Source organism: Ambystoma mexicanum, chromosome 9 (assembly GCF_040938575.1).
Source record: "Ambystoma mexicanum isolate Mex_15411 chromosome 9, UKY_AmexF1_1, whole genome shotgun sequence".
Classification (NCBI taxonomy): Eukaryota; Metazoa; Chordata; class Amphibia; order Caudata; family Ambystomatidae; genus Ambystoma; species Ambystoma mexicanum.
This window is the reverse complement of record NC_090931.1, coordinates 106483961-106507798: the sequence shown is the minus strand read 5'-3', so window position 1 is coordinate 106507798 and position 23838 is coordinate 106483961. Positions and strand designations below refer to the sequence as shown.

Below are 23838 nucleotides of genomic sequence, written 5' to 3'. Positions count from 1 at the left end.
AGTTAATCATCATGGTGTACACGTGATTTTTACAATCCATATAATTTTTTCACTGCAGACCTCACATCACTGGGCATAAACCCTGATCAGGACTTGAATGCAGATAGACTCGATGTGCTTAGCCACCTTGTACCCTTATCACCAAAAAGGTGGCACCATAGAGCGTAGTGCCGATAATAGCACTTGTGCATGGCATCACCTCTCAGCTGGTAGTCCCCAACTTGGCTGAATGAACCTCAACATTCTACAAACACTCCAAGTCTCACCGGTGTGTATTGTACCCAGTCATATAGTCCAGTAATTTACCCTGCGTCACCCACCAAACAGGCTACTGGCTCTGCCACACAACTCGTAAGCGTGATATGGTAACTTTTATCATGCTCTCCAACTGTCATTCTCGTCAATGGAGTGCCTGAAAGATGGCAGAACTTGCCTTTGTATTCAAACTGTTGCATGACCCAAAATTCACATGCCTTGAAACCCTCTTCTATTGCTTTGTCTTGTACTCTGTTGCTCTTTCTATTGAATTCCCCGTCTCTTGTCATGTTGCTTTACATGTCCATCTTTTTCACATTCTCTACATTGATTTCCCTTTTATTTTTTATATTTCTGAATTCTACCATCGTGCTGCTACCTCCCATTTAGTCTTTACCTATCTTTGCCACTGCACCTGTTGCTGTATTAATCTGTTACTAACTCTTCCACCTTTTTCTGTGGTGCAACCTTGCTCACATTTTCTCTGCTGCAGAATCGGGAACTTGTACACAGTATCCCACAAATCTAAATTACAAATGAGATGCAACTAGAACTTTGTGTACAGTACATGTAAACGTGAATGGTCCTATTTCTTCAAGAGGGTTACTGAGCCTCTTTTTATGCTCTACCAGACAGTTAAAAATCCAGATAGGCATACTGGTGTGGCAGCAGTTGGCTTGGGGAGCACAATGTTGCTACTGGTAGCTGTCGTTGATAAGGTAACCAGGCTCTTCCAGGCCATACCCAGGAGCTAAATGGCTCCCAGCAATTTCAACTCTGAACCTATAGTGTTCAGCCAATCCCGTTTATGGCTACTACATGAATGCCCATATGGAAGCATTGACTCAACGGCGAAGAACTGGAGATGCCTATTGGGCAAGCATTGTAGACTTGCACTGATGAAGCATTATGGTGTCCAGACATGTCATTTTCCGGGTCAGATACTACAGCTGCTTATTTTTAACATGTGACTACATTCTGCCTTTAACATAACTACATTTTTTGCAGCCCGGAAGGAAATGGGCAATGAAGCCTTTGCCGAAGGGGATTATGGAATCGCTGTGCTTCGGTACAGTGAAGGCCTGGACCGAAAGAAGGACATGCAGGTCTTGTACACCAACAGAGCCCAGGTCAGTGTCAGAGCTGGCTAGCTGAGTACAATTCTGCAGGTGTCTATTGTGTTAGGCCTGTGTTCACGATCTGGAGTAGGTTCTAATCTCCAGGCTAGGGTATACAGGCTTCTGCCCCAGTGTACTCGGTGGTGGTCTAATTATTTTAGTGTTGATAACGTGGATTCAAGTGAGTTATCAACGGTAAAAAATACTGTTAATAGTGCCTCTACTCTAGGGGTACAGATTACAAGTTGCAAGCAAATAGCCAGCAACAAAAAGCTACTTGGCCCTCAATTCTCCACATACAGCACACCAATACTTAATCGCCAACATTCTTATGACTAGCCAGTGGCGAGTGCACGGTTTGAGGCCCAAGTGAAATATTCCACCACAAGACTGGGGTTTACATACCACAGGATAAAATGGAAATAATGGTATTGCTGTAATGGCATATATGTGGGGATGAGGCAGGAGCATAGAGAATGGATGGTGGCAAGGCTAAAATGGGGTTAGTGAGTTGCCCCAGTGCTGCTCGTGTTGTGCATTGCTGACGGCATTATAACTGCAGCAACGTGCTATAGATGCCTTCAAGCGTATGTATATACCGTGCTACAACAGGTGCTGAAAATAACTACCAGTTTAGAAGTCTTTAGCCGACACACAGATTTCTGCTCTGTATTCAGTGTTTTGTGTAATTGCTATCTTCTGTAATGTAGTTGCATAGATTATTTGAGTACTGTTCCAGGGATGGTAAATGCCACTCTATAAGCTTCAGAATGGTGATTAGCCCGATGCTAAACATGTCCATTGATTGTGATTTGCCCAGGATCGCGCAATCAAATCGGTTCTGGAATCTGAGATTCGAACTCTCTCTACAACCTAACCAGCCGACAACAAAACCACATCCCATGTGTGACGCAACCTCAAATGGAATCTAAAGCAATTCTTCATATTTTGCGTAGCAATCCAACATGGCTGTCCATTCTTGGATTGCCTAGCTCCCGCAGTAGTGATTGCCCCCAGGTGTCGAGAGCCAACAAGGATACCTGATAAGTTAATTTGGGACCCTCCCTTTGCACCCCATCTCCAACCAGTCCCTAAAGGAGTGTCACATAAACTGTACCCTGCTGCACTTGCAACAGCCCAAACGCCCTCTTTGGCATGTTCTCTCAGAAAGCTGAGTTTGTCCTTGACCACTGCTAAGTTGTAGGTGTATTTTCAGTGGCGTAACACAACAACCAATCGCGGGTCGCGCCACACTTTTAGCCGGCCTAAACTACCACGCTTGTGCAATAGGCACAAACGTGCTGCTGCAGGGGTACGCCATGTGTTTTAATGCATTATAGAGTACACTTTCTGAAATTGGCTAAAAAAGTGTTTGCAATTGTTTGTAAGGTTACACCAATCTAAAAATCCAATACAGGCAAGTCACCAATAGTGCACTTGAACATTAATGCTTTAATATAATTCATTGCTATTAAAAATGCCATAATGAAAACCCATCCAACTGGCAGCACAATATAGACCAGCCTAGACACGTAATAACATTACAGTAAAGCATGCCAAGCCACAAGACTGGTTGCACCAAAATGCCACTCGAAGCAATAACACTTCATGGCTATCTTAACACAGATGACCAGAGAAATATTCAATGCTGCAGTAAGAAATGGGTAGACTGGCAGCACACAAATGCCAGTCTAGCCAGGTAATTACACTTAGCAGGTCTGCTTTATTAGAGATGCCCAGTTAAAAATGGTCAAACCAAACTTACTAGACTGGCTGTACCGAAATACCTCTCTAGCCACTAATACCACATGGCAAGACTGCTTAGCCTGGAAATGGATGACATTAAAATTTAACACATAATCCCCAGCCCCCCACACCTCACCACACATCCCCTCTCCCAAACCTCAAAATAAGCTTCTTGGCCCAGAATTACTTCCACGCCCCCTTCCTTGTCCCAGTGCTTGCCTATGAGGCTCCTTGCCTCATATTCGTACTGGGATGAGGAAGCGTCAGACTCAGAGTAATGACGATTACAGCTAGCTAACAGGCATTACCGCCATGTCACACCTCATACCAGTACTTGTGTATGAGGCACAAGGAAGAATAGGAGTAATGAAGATTACCAATAAGTAACCAAGGGATTAAACAAAAGTAGGGGCACGACATCATTAAGCTGGCTGGGCTTCAGCCCTCCCCCTTGAAATTTTGGCCTATGTTCGACCTGGCTGACCTACAGAGCCGTTGCCGGACAGAACAGGACACAGATGTTAAATGGCACCTGGATTTCGCCGTTACCCAAGGCCTAGCAATTACTGACTTAAAGCATTTCACTGTTAGTACCTGCATTTCAATGCATTCTTTAGGCAATAAAAATCTTTGTGGGTTTTGTACCTGAATGCAAGGGAAGTGATTGGAAGGGTAAAGCAGGGACAGTAGACGGCTTATTCTTACAACAGTCCATAGGTGGATGATTTTAGACTTAAAGGAGACTTTACCATGGAAGCTGCACTAGAATAATCTCATTAGAATGCATAAAGAAGATGGATGCACCACACAAATAAGTTTGCCCTTTCCCAACACCGCCCATGAAGTTAGCACCTCTCCCAACATTTTCAATGCGCTCCCCAACACAAGCACGCACACCATTCAACATACATGCTCACCCAGCCACCCATACATTAAGTGTGCACCCCTTCGCCATACACTCACATGTCATGGGGTTGAGAGTAGCCCTGTTACTTAAAGAAATTGTTTCTTTTTGAAGTCACCTCATTACCACTCACCCGGTATGGAAACAGTGGCAGTAAACCTGCCGCCACCGTTGTTTCCATACCGGGTGATCATGACTCCTGCAGGCGGAGGCGTCAATCCGGCCAGGTCTGACCTGGCGTGTTTAACACCGCCCGCCTGCAGGCGGACGAGGAAACACCGGCACGAGATGGTGCCAGTGTTTCCATGATCCCCATCCCCATTGGGAGTGGGTATTTACACCATTCCGCCTCCGGGATTCCCGGGTCACTGCGGTTGTAATGCCCCAGTAATTCCGGGAATCACAGATGCGGAATGTTAATACGAGTCTGGCGGTAACCAGGCGGTTTTACCGCCTGACTCGTAATGAGGCCCACTGACTTCATAAAGAAATAATTTCCATTAAGGACTGAACCATAATGAGTGACGCTTTGGGTAGATCACGGTAATATACCGTGTAATACAAGTCTCACAGATGCATATTAATGCACAATGTTACATGCCATGTGTTTATAATCAGCACGGTGGATGAAGAAAAAACACAAGACAGATATTATTTCCATTGTTATGTTACATTGTTTTGTAGCATCGTTTATTAAGTAGAATCTTTTTAAGAACTGATGGTACTTCCATGACTGTACACCATACAGGCATCCCCATTGTAGGCTAGTAGTTGTTCAACTGGTAATTGATCTCTATTTAGTATTTTTGGTACATTGATGATTTGATACAAATTATACCAATTCGGGTGACTAGTTTTCTTTTTAGGTCATACTATAGTAGTCTCATGTGTGATTATAAGTGTTAACAATAGTGGTGAGCGGTTTATCCACATGCTGAAGTCTTGTGTAGGGCAAGTTGGTGGAAAAGAGATTGTAACAATTTATACTCTAGCATGCAAAGTCACGTAGGATTTGATGTGCTCAAATTTTGAGCTTCACAAAAAATGATTAAGAATACTGTTAGAAGAGGATGGCGATTGAACGTTGTTGGGTCATGTCAAGATGGTGTCTATAATATGGTCACTCACCAATTGATAACCTTGGAGTTCGTCAAAATATATAATCTGCATGTACGTCTCAGGGTGTATCCGTCCAGCAGCCTGGCTAAGGTCTAAGCCAAGACACCAGCACATATTTTATCTGCAATAATAGTACAAGCAGTTGCTTCGTGCTAGCAATCTCATCATTTCATACGCAATTTGGAATTACCCTCATGGACGCATAAGAGTAATTCACGGACAATGGCCATGCATACTTTCAACACTCCTGCACCAGAGCGTCCATCTGTAGAGGAGCAAAGTGCCTCTACCGGACGTCCCGCCCCTATTCTGCCTATATGTTGGCAACCAGAAATTGCGACATGCGCAAAGCCAATAATGATACCTATACCGCGAAGAATCCTTGAAGCAAGGCATCCATTGAGAAAATCCTGTATGCATTCAGAGAATTAACTGTTTTCCAAAGGAAATTCCGGAAGAAGTGTGAAAATAAATGAAAAGACTGGTGACATCACATGAAGCGGAAGTGATGCACCCAGAAGAGATGCGAATAAAGGAATGTAGACAAAGTATCGAAGTGAGCACCATTTCAGGACCAAATTGAAGATTGCACGTGCGAAGAAGCACTGAAGAAAATGCTAAGCCATTTTACTATTGTACAGACGCAGTAATGCAAGTAGATGAAGTAATCCTAAGGCTGGCTACATAGTGAATAGATTGCAGGCGATGCGCCAATGTGTACATAGAAATGTATAACATCTGGATGTTCCACGACACACTTTAGCAAACTTGGACCCCTTGAATGAAAGGGCTGTAAGTGTGGTGCAGCAGAATAGAATAGCTAGTGGCGAAGGAAGTAGGCTTGCCTGGCCCAGTGTCAAGATTCAGGGCTTCTGAGAGCCTGGGTGTCTACTCAAGAAGATACATGAACGTGAGAAGCGAGCCAAGCCCCTGTTTGAGGTGTAATGGAAAACCACTGGAAGTGCCAAGATTTCTTCATTTAATAGTATTAAATACAACGAAGGAGCTCACAAATGTCGCCAGTCACATGGTCAGATGAAAATAGACTTTGGAGCAAGCTATACAGACCAGAAGATAAGGCCATGCTTTCACTCCCTTTTATTCTCCGGCACAGTGAACCTCTGCAAGGCAGATTTAATTGATTGGCAGACCGCAGGAGTGATGATGGATGTTGGGCTAATTGGTTGGGGAGGCCTGATCAGGCCAACCCTCCCAGCACCTGGGGTACCAGCTTGCGTGCTGCTAGCAAGTGGAATATTCCAGAAGGGTACTAAAGGGCCACATAGCAAAGGGCCTTATAGTTTGAAAAACCAATAGCACGTTGTGTATTAATCCAACGTGGAAGAGGACTTGCACTTAGGGTGGGCTTAGTTGTCCACCTGATTTAGAGACACAATCACAATCCCAGCCCTTATAGAAAGTATATGTAGAGGTTCCCTTTAAGCCTATCCCATCCCCTAATAGGTTTTCTTATTTTTCCACGTAGTATGACGTCCCTTATGATTGATTATTTAGTATAAACAATGTTTTCTATGAAATGTTTTCAAGAACTCGTTGAGCGAGCTGTGCGGCGTCAGTTGTACTTCATGAGTCTGTCTGATTATTGATGTAGGGGTAAGATCTGCATCCCCATCCATCTCATACTGTTCTCATCTTAAAGGGTTTACGGGTTCACTTGGTAGCAGAGATGATTTCTGAAAGACCCATCGACCTAGTAGACTTTTAGATTTTGAAACATCGGGCATCCTCTGCCATTAAGATGGAGGATCGCGAGGCTTCCTGTGGAGAACGGCTGATATAGATATTCTTGCAAGATATAGGTGGGACGGGTCCCTCTTTCACAAAATCCCTCCTAGTTTCCACAGGCGCTAAGGAGACCGAAGGCGAAAGTGGCCAGTTGGAGGGGATGATCCAGTGTCGGCTGAAAGGCGAATGGTGAGTGGATTGAGACTGGCAAAGCATGTGGGAATAGGGTTTTGTGGTAATAGTAATAAGAAATGGGGGGGGGGTTGGTTGAGTAATGACGAGGAGCGTCCAGACGAGGCGAGTCTTGTTCAGTCCGGAGACCTACGCTCAAGGAGTGTCTAGGAGTTATTCCAAAACCCAAGTGGGTAAACTAGGCTGCACATGACCAGGTCTGTGAGAGGGAATGACTCAAACTCCTATTGCACTAGTTTAGGGGCAAGTAATGGCAGCAATGAGCGCTGAGGAGATATATGTTGAAGTCGACTAGTTTATGTATTGGAAAATTGAAGAGTCGAAGAGCAATACAAGATAGGCTTTTAAGTAGAGATCAAAAAGATCGGCTGTGCCAAGTAGAAATAAAGATTAAAATCTATGTTTAGTCTTTGTCGGCGTTGACAGAGCAGGTAGATTGGAGTAAATTAAGAAGGAAAGGCTTTGAGCGGCGACTTTTGGTGTACGCTCATATTTGTTTTTCTGAAACTTATTTTGTGTAAAGTAACGATAAGTATTGACAGTCAACTGAGACTGTCACAATGGGGATGTTACTCCACTGATTCATCTTTGTAAACAATTGCCAAAACACCACCCAAGCTCAAACAGTACAGTGCCGAATGGGTTAAAGGTACCGCAGATAAAATGTTCATGTCATGGCTTCAAAGGGGGGGGGGGGTCGCTCAAAAGCGGTTTTGCAACACATGACCACATTAGCACGCTGCGTACACAGGAAAGAAATTGGAAAAGAGGTCAACTAGTTTAGAGCTCTGGAGGAACAGGAAGCTCCACCTCCAGAGGACTGGATGCTTAATCAGTGCAGGGAGGAAGGTGTCAAGCTTTCTGCTCCTCTCACTTCGCTTGGAATAAATGCGGATAGTACAAAAGATGGATTGTATCCATTAAGGGAGCTAAAAGCAGCGACAGGATATAGTAATCCGATACATGAACCACCTGCTTATAGCAGTGACGAAAGCCCAGAAGGAGAAAGGACTAAGAAAAGGAGACCTTTAAGGTCTTAAAAGGCAAAGAGAAAAGCGACTGAACAAATGTATCTTTGGATATAGAACGAGAGATTAAGATGAAAAGGAGAAAAGGATAAAGCTGACAAACGCTCCTACAGAACGAATGGATGGGTGGACAGCTGCTGTTAAGCTCGATGGGAAAAGTATCGAGTAAGTAAGGCAAGGGGGAAGATCAAGACCAACAAGATGGAAAGGACCGGTAACGAGAGAAACTATTAAAGGAAGATGATCTTAAAAGAGTAGACGGAGACAAGAGCAGATGTATCAGGAGGAGCAACTAAGAAAGGAAGAAAGGGCAGAGGAGCAAAAACTATAACCGGCAGAGCAATCTAAGAACGAGACTGGCTAGAGAAGAGTAACAAATTACAAGATAAAAGAATGCAAAGACTGAGACGAAGCGCCTAGAGCAAACAAAAGAAGGGAAGAAAAAAAAGGAAAGGACAGTTAGATGAGAAGCACAGGGAATTAGATAAAGAAATGGAACGAAAGGAGACAAAGGGAGCATGATCTTGAGCATATTCGGAAAGACCTAATGGAGCAGAGTCCACTAATATGGGGCAACATAGTTTCCCCTGTTGCAAGAAGCAATGCTAGGACCGTCCAGGATAAACCTAGATGGGAATTTCGAAATGGGAAACATCGGAGACAGGATCAATAAAGCTTACCAGGAGATGAGGAGAAAAAGTGAATCGAGAACCAGGGTAAAAGATCGATCTATAGTTGATCAGTCACGAGGCAAGGGAGGAAGCAGTTTAGTCTAGAGCACCGAACCTTGTCTTTAGACAGGCTGACCTTGGACAGAAATGAGAAAGATGAAGGCCATACTATTTGGCCCATATTTGGGGACTAGATGTCAGATGAAGAAAGCGAAACCTTCCATGGAGATGAGGGAGAAAGTGCAGTAGGTCCAGAGGGATGTTTACAGACAAGAAGTGAGATGGTCTGATTTAGACCAACCTAAAGATAAGACGCCAGACCCCATGGCAAGAACTTTTCAGGAGCTGAAAGCCTTTATTAAATAACATCCTCATGTGCTGACTCGTTGGGTGTGGCCGGCACGCTGAATCTGGTGGGCGTGGCTTCAGAAGCTCGGCTATAAGCTGCTCCATCCTTAAGGCCGGTGCTTCGCGTTACTGTGCACTCGCTTGCAACGTGATGCTCACCGCCACTTGGACCAGTTTACTTACCTTGGAAACCAGGCGCGCTCCTGCATACTCACCTCGTCTCCTGACATCCAGTGATCTTGATCCCGACGCTGCAGCACTGCACTCGGCATCGACAAACTCAGACCCTGTGAAGAAGAAAGGCAAGGTTAGAACATCCGTCCTAGGGCCGTGCCGCATTTGAACCCTGCGCGCCTCCTAGTTACAATTTACCAGCTATTGTACCGCTGCAGCTTCGTTCCTCATTCCCTCCGGCTGTCTCCTCGAGCTCTGCAGCTTCTGCCAGGCCAGCAACATCACCTGCAAGGGAAGAAAGCAAAAGAGCAAACATCAAAAGTGGAATGGACAGCAATCCAAGACAACACACTTTACAATACAACAAAAACAGACTAGGAAAGACAAAGGCAAACAGGAACACTTACCTGAAGTGTAGTGGCTTAGTCACAGCAGGACTGACTACCACGTGCAAGGGACCAGTGAAGGAACTCGGTTCAGATAATACAAGTGCCCCTGCCAGAAGCAGCAGGACAGAGTGCTCACCAAAACTAATCAACAGGTGAGCTTTCCAGGGACTGCGCATCCCACGGGTACCCCGGTTTGAGAGAAGGGGTCGGGAAGGGGATCGGGCGCACAAGCTGGCATACTCACTCCCCCCTATTCTCCAATCAGGAGCAGGCCCGAGCAGCATTACCTATTAACACCAGTCACCACATAAGCGCAGAGGGCGACGTCGGACCCGAGAGTCCTCACCCCTGGGAGGGCTGCAACCGTGCCTCAACGCCTCGGCAGAGACCAGGTGAGCGTACCAGATTGCTTACCTTCAATGTATTCAAGATCGTTGGACTTTGGAAACGCGAGAGTTGTGGGAGAAATCAGTGTATTGTAGAACATTTTGTCTGGTATTGACTGAATCAGTACAGATGCAGCAAGAAATTGATGATGATGGAGGCGAAGCCATGGGCAGAAATACAGTTGACTATAGTGCATCATTGTCTGCTGATAGAAGAGAAAAATGAGGAGGATGCTAGGAAACTTGAGGAGGCCTAGTTAGTCCTGAAGAAATTGTCAAAGTACGCCATAGGAGTGGTACTGACAAGCGATGAAGAGCTGGGAACGCAGCAAGCAGTGGGTATGTCACAAGCGAATAATCAACGCCAACCAGATCAAGGAGGAATGGGTTCACGCTGAGAGGCAGTGGAGCAGGTTTTTGTGGAAGAGGCAGTTTCCAGAATAATCAAGGTGGCTTTCAAAATAACCAAGACTGGTTCCAGAATATGCAGAATGATAATCAAAACATGCCGGGAGGGCAAATCAGAGGCTCCCTGGTACATGTGGTATGACGGGGCACATCGATCAAACATGTGGGTGCCAAGGGTATGTACACAATGGGCAATTTTCATAAGGGGGGGGACAGCTTATTGCCCACAAAATAGTAACTGGTTTGCATAAGATCAGTGTATCGAACACAAGCGCCGCAAACGCAACATACTTTACAACCACAGCAAGCACCATTGAAGATAAAGCAGAGTGCAAATATGGGAGTTATTGACTGAGTAGGTGGTGTCACTGTTATTGTAGGAAGTCCTTTTACAGGCATGGGAATAAGCATGTAACTTCAATAGGTCAGCTCACAGGGCGACTTGATGTCTTCAGTACCATCAGTGACACTGAATCCTCAAGAGGAACCCAGGGTTGATGATACAATAGGAGTTAAATCTTTTTTTCTTTTTTAGTAGACACTGGGGCAACTCGCTCATGTATACGAGAGGGAAAATATCCAGTATTGGGAAATGCCATGAATGCGCAAGGCTTCTCTGGAGCTACAAGTAGTTACTTTTACGAATGAATTGCCAATCTCTGTAGGAAACTGTGATATACCTGTACTTTTGTTATATTCAAGACAGACACCAGTTAATATTCTGGGCCAAAATTAAATGACTTTCTTTCACTGACTAAGGTATAGTGTTCCACGCCGGGGATACACTATTGGAACATGGGCACATTTTTCATGGCGTTTACAGGGCCGATAGCTCTGCGAGGAATGCTGTTGGAGCCGGAAGTCTCTTTATGGGGTATGCATTTTGTTGACATAGCTACCTGGCTCAGTAGGAAAGATTGAGGATACCGGATGAATTTTTGTTCAGGCCAGATACCCATGGATGAATATGGATGGACATATATTTCCCTTCTCTGCAGGCAGCCATAGTGCAAGGGGAATTGGCCATGCTCTAAGGATTTGATGACTAGGGCAGGCCATGGAGAACGGTAATTGCCATTGGGGAAGGGTATAGATTGACTGATGTCACAGATGAATATATGTTTAAGGATGATCCATCAGGCGATGAATTCATATTCGAGGAGTATTATGTATTGGATCAGACTAGAGAAGGGAAATCCCACTGCGAATGGTGATAGTGCGGCAGTGCCCCATGTTTTTCGATGAAGACATGGAGAAAGTGCTAACTTCTTTATGGACTACAGGCCCCTATGACTTAGCCCTATTGAAGGGGGTGGGAGAAGTTAAGATGAAGTTGAAACCAGGAGCAACTTTACCTCGAGCAAGACAGTACCCAATGTCTCGAGGCGGATGAGGGTATTTTTAGGACTCCATCAGATATGATGGAACGGGGCATCTTGGTGATGTCAGAGTCGCCATGTTATACGGCTGTGTAACCTGTGGAAAAAATCGAAGGGGGGGGGGGGTCCATGGCGTTTAATTCAGGACATGAGGCCAATTAACCAGATTGTAGAGGCAGAGTTTCCTCTAGTTCCGAATCCTGTGACGATTTTATGTAGTATCACCACAGAGGCACGATATTTCAGTGATTTACTAGGAAACATTTTCTCAATCCCGTTGCATAAGGACTCCAGATCTCACGTCATTTGTTTCACCAGACTAAACTGAAGAGTACTCTTTTGCCTCAAGGTTACTGTTAGTCTCCAGCGATCTTTAATAGGGTCCTGCAGATAGACCTAGGCAATATTAAATTGGAAAATAGTGTTGTGCTGCATTATGTAGATGACATTTTAGTTTGTAGCATGACAGAAGATGTGTGCAGATCCGGTTAATGACTATCCTAGCAGACAAGGGATACAAAGTAGATATGGAGAAATAGCAATTTTGTGAAGCGGTGTTGTGTACATAGGCCAGTTAATCTCGCATGAGGGAAAGGTTAGACCTGAAAAAGCTGGGGCATTTATGGAAACACCAAAATCACATATGATGAAGCAAATACAGCAGTTTTTTGGATTGTGCAACTATGTTGGTATGGATATTTGATTATAGTTCATACACAAGACCCCTTTTGCAGGCTTTCAAGAAAGCCCAAGTAAATGCTGAGAAAATAGAATGGACTGATGAAATGGAGAAACGGTTTAAATTGAGAAGCAATTTGTACAGCTCCAGTTTTAGGAATTCCCAATTATTCAGAGTTCTTCCTGTTTTTCCTCATGAATGGCAGTTATGACAGCGGTGCTTACACAGAGGAGCACACTTGGGTACAACCCTTTGGCATACTATAGTGGGATTTTAGATCAGTTATAAGAGGACAATTTCCTTGCGAACAATTGCTGACAGTAGCTACGTTAGCTATTGAGGTCTACAAGCATTGTGATGGGGTGTTCCATGACTTTATTTGTTGAGCATGCATTATTTGCTGTTTTGGAGAAACCGAAGGGTACACTGACATCTCGGAAGGCTTCCGCATATGAGGTAGTTATATCGAATCCAGCGATCAAAATAGTCAGGTGTAAAATAGTGAATCATGCCACATTTGTAGCCAAGCTTCTGGCAACAAATGAGCAAGTGCATGATTGATGATCCAATTACAAGGAGTATTATGATGGGATCCCGAAGGTAAAGGAGAATGCTCTAGCAGGGCGGGGGGAGGGAGGGTTCTCTTTATTGATGGGTCGTCAAAAGGTGATCAAACTGACATATTCAGGTTCAGCTTTGGTAAGGCACAGAGCTAATGGGGAATTTGAGGTGGTAGCAAGTGCAAGACTCTCACTTTTCAGCACAGGCGGCGGAATTGATGGCACTTATTGCAGTGCTCAAAGGACAGGAAGTGAAGGTTTATAGTGACTCTGCCTATGTGATGTCAACCATGCACGAAGGGCTAGCATGTTGGAAAAGGAGGGGCTAGCTCCGAGTGGATGGCACTCCAGTGCAACACGCTGCATTATTGGACATGCTTATTAAAGCACTACAGCTCCCAGTAGCCATTGCAATAAATAGTTAGTCAATTCTCTTAGTATGTGCTGCACATTTATCTTATGGGGAACAAAGCCACAGACTGAGGTGAAGAGGTTTGCATATTCGCCTAATATTTTAAGTTGTGATACTTCTGATGTAAAAGTGATCACGCTAATGATTTGTAAATAAAGGGTTTAAAGGATAGTTCCGGGACTTTTTTTTTATTGTCCCTACGGTTCGGCCATGTGTTTTTAAGCATAAATCGGTAGATCGTAGAAAACTTTCCTATGGACCTTACCCGACTTTTCGTCCATTAACGCACTCGAAATCAGCCGCCATTTTGTGATAATCCTATCATTTCCCCCCATCGACCTGGCTCACCTGCGTTTGCGGCACTAAATCAAACCCCCCGCCCCTGAAACAGACTTTATCAAAACATTCATATTCCCCGCCTCTATCCGTGACGTGACTGTGCTGCGTAGGCAAACGCGCCCAGGCGTCTTCTACGCGACTCCACACAGAACCCGGAAACCAACACAGATCAGCTCACAACACAGCGCGCCACAATTCGGAATATGAAACTGTACTTTAAAATGAAACAGCAACACGGTACATTTGGTAAAGTACATTTATTGGACATCAAATGTTTAGAGAATATTCAGCGATTTGCATTTTTCTTTGCTCTCGATCCAAAATAGTTCGTCTTGGGGCAAGCGATGTTCGTGTGCAGTACACAGGGTGTTGGTTTACGATAAAATAAGCTCTTCGGTCGCACTGATAATCGCATGGCTGTTCCAACAACGAGGCACTAGGCCACCACAACGGTATGTATGTTGCATCTAGCCATTAGTACCGCGTAAGGGCATACTTGTACTTGGCGATCGTCCCATAAAATGGTCAGGGTGGTAACGTTGTTCACGCGGAGAAGCAACTGGCGGTTGTAAAATCCATCCGCCGGTGTCTGGTACTCGTGACACGGACAATAATGAAGGATGTACATGTTTTAAAAACATAAAAAATGAAATTAGTCTCCATCAGATCTTTATTAAAATTATTCATTTCATATATTCGGTCGGGAAATAATTTCATAGCTAGGACAGTGCAACTGGGTATTATACGTCATTTCCAGTAACCCACCCTCCGCCTTTTTCAGAGCCGCCTGAGCGCCAGTGGACCACTTCGTCACTGATATGATCTAATATGGCATTTGCAACGCGCCTATACACAAGTGTTTCAAGGCGTGGCAAGGTAAGTGCAGAACAAGTGCTGGGAAGGGGGGCTGTAGGATACTGAGACAGTCCCCCAGTGCAGGGGTTGACAGGGAGGCAGTGCAGGTGGAGAGTGGAAGGGCCCAGGACCGAGGTCGCAGACAGTGGACCAGTTGTAGCAGGGGAGAGGGAGAGAGAAAGCAGAAGCAAAGAGGAAGGTTTTGAGGTGCTTCCGTAAAAGGAGATGGTTCTCTTCAAGATAGTGCGCGGTACAAAACAATATGCCACATAGAACGAACAAGTACAACTTAACCCGTCTTTAAAGCTACTGTATAGTAATTAAATTGCGGTATAAACTCATCTAAAGAGTTACTTACATTATATTTGCATTTTCCATTGTGTCTGTGCGTAGGGCAGCCCCGAAATACCACTCCTTCTATGCTGACGTTATTTCTTCTAATGAACGAACATTAAATGGCTATCGTTTCTGAAATTTTATTCATTATCGTTTCTTACGTTATTGCACCACACCCCCAAAAAGAAGTCTTTCGGGATGGTCCCGGCCTGTCAAGGTCAAATAACAATAGAACCTTATACTGAGTCGTGGGCCATTCCGGCACCCGAGCAAAAAATCAAAGCAGCTGACCTTCACTTTGAACAAGCACACATTCCTAGTTAGCTACATTCAGTGTAAGGCCATCTCACAGGACTTGAAATTTACACTCCATCTTTGCATTTTGTCTGCGTGCTTGCAGCCCCAGAGAACCATAAATACGGAGACATTCTATGTTTTGAAAAATGATTTATATTACTGTTTGGTTTAATTTAATGCGCAAATGAACAAGGTTGGATAGACACATTGCATGTACACTGAGCAATCACTTTTAATTACACAATACATAGCTACACATATTCAATGGGCCTGCGACATGAGGAGACTCGAGAGAACAGACAATCAAATTACAATCATTTAAACCGTGATGTGTATTTCTCAATGAGCTCTGCTTTAGGTGGACATGGAACAGAGGCAATGTTGGGTGGCAATGCAGTTGTCCCCTGCACAGGTTCGTTCACAACTCCATGTATGTGCCTATCTAGGACATCAACAAAAGTCTCTCAATAAACTCATATTGCATATCCTCAAACACTGGTTTGATCACTCATTGTTTACTTCTTTTAGTGAAGGCCTTATTGTAGCGAAGCGTCCCTAAAGTTCCGGTCGTCCTACTTTGTTGACGGCCAACATTATGGTTATGTGCCAAGACCGCTAGAAGAGTCCGATTTATCATGCCCTCCATGCCAAAATGCAATCGTTTTGGCCTGTACTTTAGGCACATATTGTGGAACACCTCCAAATCTCCTGTGTGGCACAATTCCGTGAGTCCCCTCAAATCTCTTGTTATAGTTTTATCAAATACAATCTTTTCAATGGCTTTGTGAGTGGGTGATGAAGGAATCAACCACTTCTTCTTCCGTGCCTCCTCTGTGGACAAATGGCCATGTTCACAATTGTGGAAATGTTGGTTTGTGGTCCAGCGGTGAACGTTGCTACAGTGTAGCATTACTGACCGCCATTTTTCCAGTAGAATTTCCAACGACCCTTCACATGTTTTTGAGCTCCACCAAAGATGGTTGCTGATTGACTTGGACCACTGTGAAATACCTTGCATATTTTTTTTTTTACCTGCAGCCGACATTTTTTTATTGATTGTTTTTGCAAGATGCCATACGTCAAATTGGTGATTTATATTTTTGTACTCTTCTCTCATTGTCTTGGCAATTGAAACGTGTCTGTCCGTGGCTATCAGGTTGATCACCATTCCCCGCGATTGTAGTTCTTGCAATGATGCTACAAAGCCAACTTTCTCCATGGCCACTGAGGATGTACTTTGTGACACCTGCACGACCACCGAACCCACAATTTTCTTACTTTCCATGTCCTGAAAGTGGTAGGTGCAGTACTTGGCTGAAAATCCTGGGCTGTCGCACTGTCCATCACCAGCTAGCCTGAACCGTGTGCCCGCGAATGTACTTTCAATAGACATTTTTTCCATTCTCCAAGCTTCGCTAATGGCTGGAAATAGATAATCGGTTTGGTATTTGTAGAACTGAGTTTTCGCAATGAAATGGATTCCCACAAACTGAAAGAAATACTCTAACTTTTTAAAACTTGAACCACTAAAAAGTGCGGCCGCTGCACAAAGTAGATTGCCTGCTGGTAGTTGCCCCAGCATGGGTTGTGCAGACCATGAGAACGGATGATATTGTGTACAGGTGGCATGTATTTTAAGGTTAGTGCCTCGAATTGCACGAGTCACATTAATCAATGGCTCCCCACATACTTCCCCACCAACCGAATGCCCACATTTCACCATAATAATATCAATCAAACAACTATCGAATACAATGAATTTGGCCTCTTTCCTTATACTGTCACTCTGCATCCCAGCCGGTTCGGCCTGTAACGTTGAGGACATGTCACTCACATTAAAGGTACAATCTCTGATATCGTCTTCCGCTATGTTCAGTGATATTGATGGTGTTTCATTGTCGTCCATTACATTCTCTTCCATTGCAACATCTGTTTCTTCTCCGGCGATGGGAGAATAAAACAATTTCTTCAACTTTCTCGCGGTCTTAGTTTTTGCGGGTGTGGATTCTGTGAATTGATCTCCGACTGCATCCGAACTACCAGGAGGACATTCGCTATCAATGGCTGGTGGTGGTATAGCTCCGTTGTCAATCACTTCATATTCTTCCCATTGGCACGTTGCATCTCAAGTCCCTGCCAAAAGGTTTGACAAGCAACATCTCTCGTTCGCTTCACTGTCTGTGTAGATCTAGTTCGTACACCCACTCGCAACTAGAGGACAGATTGGAAAAGGGATGTTCAGTTTACAACTTACAGTATTGAATTATTAACAGTGAAAAACAACATAATATAGTGACCAGGACACTAACCTTCTTTTGCTTTCTTTTCTTTGAAACTTTCTTGCCTCGAACTTCAACATCTGGACGCTGCTGCTCCGACTCGTGTGCAACGACTATTTTCACGATAAGCACATCCATCACGCACTGACGCTCCATCGACTCCCTGAAACATAGAACTTTCATTAGTATGTATAATAATATTGAAAACACAAAGTGTACTTGGGGACCAATACCCACGTACATCTCAATAGCAAAACACGAATGAACGCATTGTGTAGAAGATTCAAACGACAATTATTCACGCATTGTTGATCTAGTTAGATGGAACTGTCAAGATCCATACCTCGGGCTCCGCATAGACTTCCATTGATATTATTGAAGATGACGCTTCAGCAACTCCCTGAAACACAGTAATTGCATTAGTATGGTTTTCTATTTTGTTAAAAAGAACATAAACTTTGTGCAGGCGTCAACGGCTCATCTAAATAGACCTGCACAAATGATCAGTTGTCTAAAATAAATAATGGATATCTAAATATGATTCGATTTGCTCGATCGTAGGAAGTGTCACCACCCAGAGATCTGAATCCACTACTAGGGGTGATGTTCTTGTAGAAGAAGCTCCGTCATCTCCCTGAAACATAGTACTTGCGTTAATAAAGAAGGAAGTATAGCGGATGTAATCACGTCATATTATCTCGCATGATCGAACTGTCAGTATCCATACCTCGAAATGCATAAGAACATCAAGGGACGCTGTAACTGCGGTGCACACTTCTGCAAGCTGTTGCGCCGACCCGTAACTGCATGCTCCCCCTTCTTCTTGGACTAATGCTCCATCGACTCCCTGAACCAAAGGACTTTCATTAGTAATGAACACAATATTGAAAAAAGAAGACACATAGGAGGGCGACAGAAGGACATATCAATGGCTAAAAACGAAAGAAACATTGTGTGTAACAATCACGCTACAAGAATGCAAGATCTGATGATCTCCATCGATGGAACTGTCCGGAAACGTACCTCGAGCATCTGAGTGACATCAACGGTTGTCGTCAATGCGTTGGACTTCTCAGCATCTCCCTGAAAGACAGTACTTGCATTATTTTGGATAACAATAATTATAACTGAAAACAAAGACTAGAGGGCGAGTACTAGGGTGTACCATTAGTTAAAATAATTACACGATAAATTAAAACTATTGATTTACATGCCTAAAACAAGTCAGTGGCAGAATAGCTAAGTAAGATTACCCGATAGGCGCTTGAAGTGGCTGATGACTGCAATAACGACACGGATGGAGAATCTTCCGCCTTCATATTGAGTGGATACATAAATGGGGAAATTATTGTTAGCTAATGCTACACACTACCGCAAGGCCGAGAGCTAGATCCGTAAACTTGACTCACCAGTGGAGGGATGTGGACGAATAGAGTGGGAATAGCGGTTGAGCAATTTTCGCCTCGCTCGCGGTGTTTTCTTCTTTATTAGCAATAATGTGGAGTACATGTCTGAGCTAAAGTGCCTGCTGCAGATGCGGTATTGATCACCCCTCTTGTCCGCAAAGACTTCTAGGACTCTACTTTCAAGCTCAGACGGTGGATATCCGCAATATCGGACCCATTCTCTTATCTGATCTATTGTCTTAGGGAAAACATGCATTATAGTACCTTCAGATTTATTATGGGTCTTCGAAGGGCAACCGCCATTGGAACAGGCAGGCATTGTGGAAAGTTCTGAAAAGTAAAGATCAACAATTCTCAATGAATACCAATGTGTTAAAAATTAAATGACACATAAAAGGTCCAATGCAAGGTTCGTTTTGGTTCTTGGAACTATACACGTTATTCACATGCGGATAAGTATTTGAATAACTTTAAAAAAATAGAAAAATAATTTGACTAAACTCAGAACATGTGACTAGTTCCTTGCATGTACTGTCTTGAACGAAAAGAAAACATGGATGCAATTTGATGACTACTAGCAAATGGATATAAATTAAAAAATTGGACGCAAAATGATTGTTACATGGCCTTACCTTGACGAACAAACAGTTAGATGCAGGGATCAGAGTAGTTTCTTGTCGTAGAACAGGGAGCAGTTCACAGTTTGCAAACTGACGAGTTTGCTCGAAGTGGTCACGGAAGTTCACAGAGACGAAGAGCAGATAACCAGCACCTTCACGGGTTGACTAGCAAAGCGCAAAGAAGTTCTCATTCGAAATATGAAGTGGGTTATAAAGAATTCGAAACGGGTGTGTTTGTGAATGAATGACGTGTATATGTCGTGGCATTATGCGGTTTGCAGGGGGACGTCCAGCGTGAGGGGGGATGCTTGGCAGGAGACACGGGGTCTGGAGGTAGACATGGGAACAACAAACCATGCTCTATAGACCACTTTGAAGTGTACATGGTCTTTGGCACCTCTTGGCCTTTATCGCTCCCTGACAGCTCCACTTGCCAGCGCAAGTACCCCGGTGCGAACTGCCTTTGATAGGGCGGGGGGTGGATTGGGGCGGTGGTCGTGCAGACAAGACTCGTTTGCCGCAGGGCCTCACCAAGGAGAGGCCATCTAACTGCATGTAAGAGGCAGGCTGCAGGATCTAGTACATGGAAGGCAGGGGGGTGAGTTTATAAATACCAAATCAAAACAACCATTGTTAAAATATATGTTGGGTTTTATTTTAGATCTTAATTTCAATTGAACATAAATAATAAACATTACACATTGTAAAGTTCCAGTTGCAGCACATCCAGGGAAAATCTGCGGTATTGTCCACTGTCGCTGGGGAAATGTTGTCTAATGGCAAGTACCGCACAGGCAGGTATTACTCTCCGAACGCGGTGTCCGAGCCTCCCGTGAAGCCACCAAGTGAAGCAACGATAGGCCACCAGCATGTACCACCTGTGAAAAAGAAAGATGCAATGGAACCAATTTACATGCGTTCGAATGATATGTATATGTAATTTTATATGTGGGAGACGACCATGAAATAGTAGTGGCATCACTGACATCACAACCAGAGTATACTTACTCGTTACTCGGATTACGCGGACGAACAGTGCCGCGAAGTTCGTTCATAAGCACCATCATCCTCAACACGGTCCGTGAGAGGCAGGCTTCCCTGAACTCTGGCAGCTCGGTGATGCATTGCGGACTTGGCTCGCCTTCCGAAATGTAGGCCAAGCACCCGGAATTTTCACGGCAGCAGCAGTTCTCCTCCTCAGTTGGCATTAGCTCGCACCGATTGCACGTGCACCAGGTGGAGACGCCGTCCATGCGGCATGGTCCAGGCTCTTCATCCGTTGACTGGTCCTCCCAACTGCCGTCCGAATCCCCATCGTTTTCGCGTGCTTGCCTTTCCAGTAGTTCCTCCTCGGTGTACTCGGGCTCGTACATATACGGCATTATTGTAGCCATTGTGTGGTAAAGAAAGTAAAATAATTTACAGAGATGGTACAGGTGTTCACAAGGCCTAGAAGCGGCGAAGGTAGCTGACCAGAGCACAGAAACGAGTCACAGAATACTCAAAGTAACACAGAGAGAGGAATGGAATCGAAAATCTGCTGCTGTGTGTTGTGAAACGGTGTGTTTATACTTATTGAGGAAAGAGGCGTCCTGCCATTTCCATGGCGACACTTCATTAGCTGAGGCGCAGCGATTGTTGACACGAAACGTGCTTTGGCGTTGGGAAATGGGCGGTACGCGTCTGCTGATGTCAGGCTCAGGGGCGGGGGGTTTGATTTAGTGCCGCAAAAGCAGGTCAGCCAGGGCGATGCGGCAAGTGATAGGATTATCACAAAATGGCAGCTGATTTCGAGTGCGTTAATGGACGAAAAGTCGGGTAAGGTCCATAGGAAAGTTTTCTACGATCTACCGATTTATGCTTAAAAACACATGGCCGAACCGTAGGGACAATAAAAAAGTCCCGGAACTATCCTTTAATAATTTGTCTAGAACGCAGTTGATGGAAGTTAAAGGCAGGGCTCCACAGGAAGAGAAAGAGCTATGGACGTGGAGGGGGTATTATTTAGCCCCCTCTGAAGCATTGTGGCGACAATACAGCACTGGTAAACTGGTGATGCCAGTAGTCGTGAGGGTAGCGTTGGAACAGCTGGTAGTCCCTGCACATGTAACTAGGGAAAACCTCACAGCAACTATTGAAGAGGATTGGTTCTTAACAAACCTGTTACAACACGTTGCTTTTTATGTAGTAAATTGCATCATATGAAAAGTTTATTGCTGGGCACACTGCGAATAATCGGAGGAGTAATTCCTTGACCGAATGGTCCTTTTCAGTGTTTACAGATCGACTATGTTGATATGCTGCAGGTATGTAGTGGATATAGGTAAATGGTGTGCCCCTTTTCGAGATGGATTGAAGCTGGTTCATGTACACCCGTGGATGCCACTTGCGCTGCAAAGGTTTTTCTGAGATGTCTTTCCTAGATGAAGTATTCGAACAGATCAGTCTATTGCTTAGTATCAAAGAAGTTAACAGTGACTGTAAATCATTATGGTTCGCATTAATGAGGTTCTTTGCAAAAGATGCTCGAGGTGGTGTCAGCTGTCTAGAAATGAGAGAATTTACCAGACAGCAGTGAGAATTGGTGGCCAGAGTGGTGTTTTTGATACTCGCTTTTCTGATTTATTAGTAACATGTCTTTTTTTTCTCCTTTTTATATTGAAAGTAACTGTTTAAGTTTATATTTCAAAAGTTTGTATAAACTATGTGAAATAAAGTTTCTTCTGCTCATCACCTGCAAGCGAACGGGATATGAGAGGCTGTCTTAAAGAATCGCCAATCTTAAATTGACATTGAAGGGATGGCTGTATTGCCTACCCCTTTGCATTGTATGCATTAAGGAATCTGCCTGGGTCGGACCACCACCTCACACCCCATGAGCTAGTTACAGGAAAGCAAATGACACACCCTGCCCCCTCCAACGAGGAGTAGACGTGATGCCCAGACAACTGCAGAATTGTTAGGAAATGAGCGTGCGTATTTAGATCAATCATACTCCTATAACCCATAGAAAGTATATCTAGATGTACCCCTCAAGCCTATCACAACCTAGTTAGGTTCTTATTTTGCCACGTAGTATGACGTCGCCTATTACAAATGTTTAGTATGTCTGTTTTTATGAAATGCATTGAGTGGGAGTTGAAGAGACTTGAGCGAACGTCTGATCGTTGTACTCCCTGTTTTAGACCATTGCAAATAAGTCATGTTTTGCCAACTTCTTGAGTCGTTCTTATTGGTGCGAGAGTAAATTCTGCATCCCCTTCCATCTCGGATAGCGCTACCTCGCTTAAAGGGCCTACGGGTTCACGTGGTAGCGGAGAGGATGGTTCAGACCCATCAACAAGTAGGTTTCCAATGTTTTGGCTGATCGGACACATCCAGCCATCTAGCCGGGAGATCGCAAGGTTTCCTGTGGAGAGTGGCTGATATAGAAAACTTGCAAGAAAATTGATATAAGTGGGACTTGTCCCTCTTTGACTAAATCCCTCCTGGTTTCCACAAGCGCTTAGCAGACAGAAGGTAACGGTGGCCGATTATAGACCATACGAAGACCTTGAGCAGAAAAGTGAATGTTGAGTACATTGGCAAAATAAGGGAATGGGATTGTGGTAACGTAGAAATGTAGCGAGGGGGGGGTTATCTAGTGTATAACGAGGGACGTTAAGACGATGGGCGTCTGAAGAGCCTGGTTTCCTACCTCAAGGCAGGGTTAAAAGGAGTAATTAGAAAACATCAAGGGATAAATAGGCGGCACATAAACAGGTTTATGTTGGGGAATGACTCAAACTTCAATCTGAGTATTTTAGGGGCTAGGAGGAAAAGGGGACTAGTTTGCGTATTTTGTAATTGAAGAGAGGTGTCGAGGAGGGACAAGAATAAGTTGTATAAAGTTGAAGTAGACATAAAGTTTACTTATTTTCAAGTCCTTGTCGGCGCCGACAGAAAAAGTAGGTTGAGATAATTGAGAAAGAGGCTTTGAGCAGCCAAGGTTGGAACGTGCTCATATTTGTTTTTCTGAAACAGCGGTAAGTATTGACAGTCAATTGAGACTCGTCACAATGGGAGTCATTACTCCACTGAGGCACCTGTGTAAGACGCTGCCAAAACATGCTCCTAAGCTTAAACAGTACAGTGCAGAATGGGTAAAAGGTACAGCAGGCAAAATGTTCATGCCATGGCCACAAGGGGACTT

General features: G+C 44.2%; 1 protein-coding gene across 5 annotated transcripts in view; it reads left to right on the top strand.

Moving 5' to 3' along the window:
• The window catches only part of LOC138487710 (tetratricopeptide repeat protein 12-like), a 466792-nt gene that overhangs the window by 118203 nt on the left and 324751 nt on the right, over positions 1-23838 (top strand). For 3 of the 5 annotated variants that reach the window (XM_069614241.1, XM_069614242.1, XM_069614240.1), the window contains exon 4: positions 1264-1385. The exons of the other annotated variants lie outside the window; for them this stretch is intronic. In XM_069614241.1, the coding sequence (XP_069470342.1) occupies positions 1264-1385 (122 nt within the window). The remainder of the gene's footprint in view (positions 1-1263; positions 1386-23838) is intronic. 5 annotated transcript variants of the gene reach the window in all.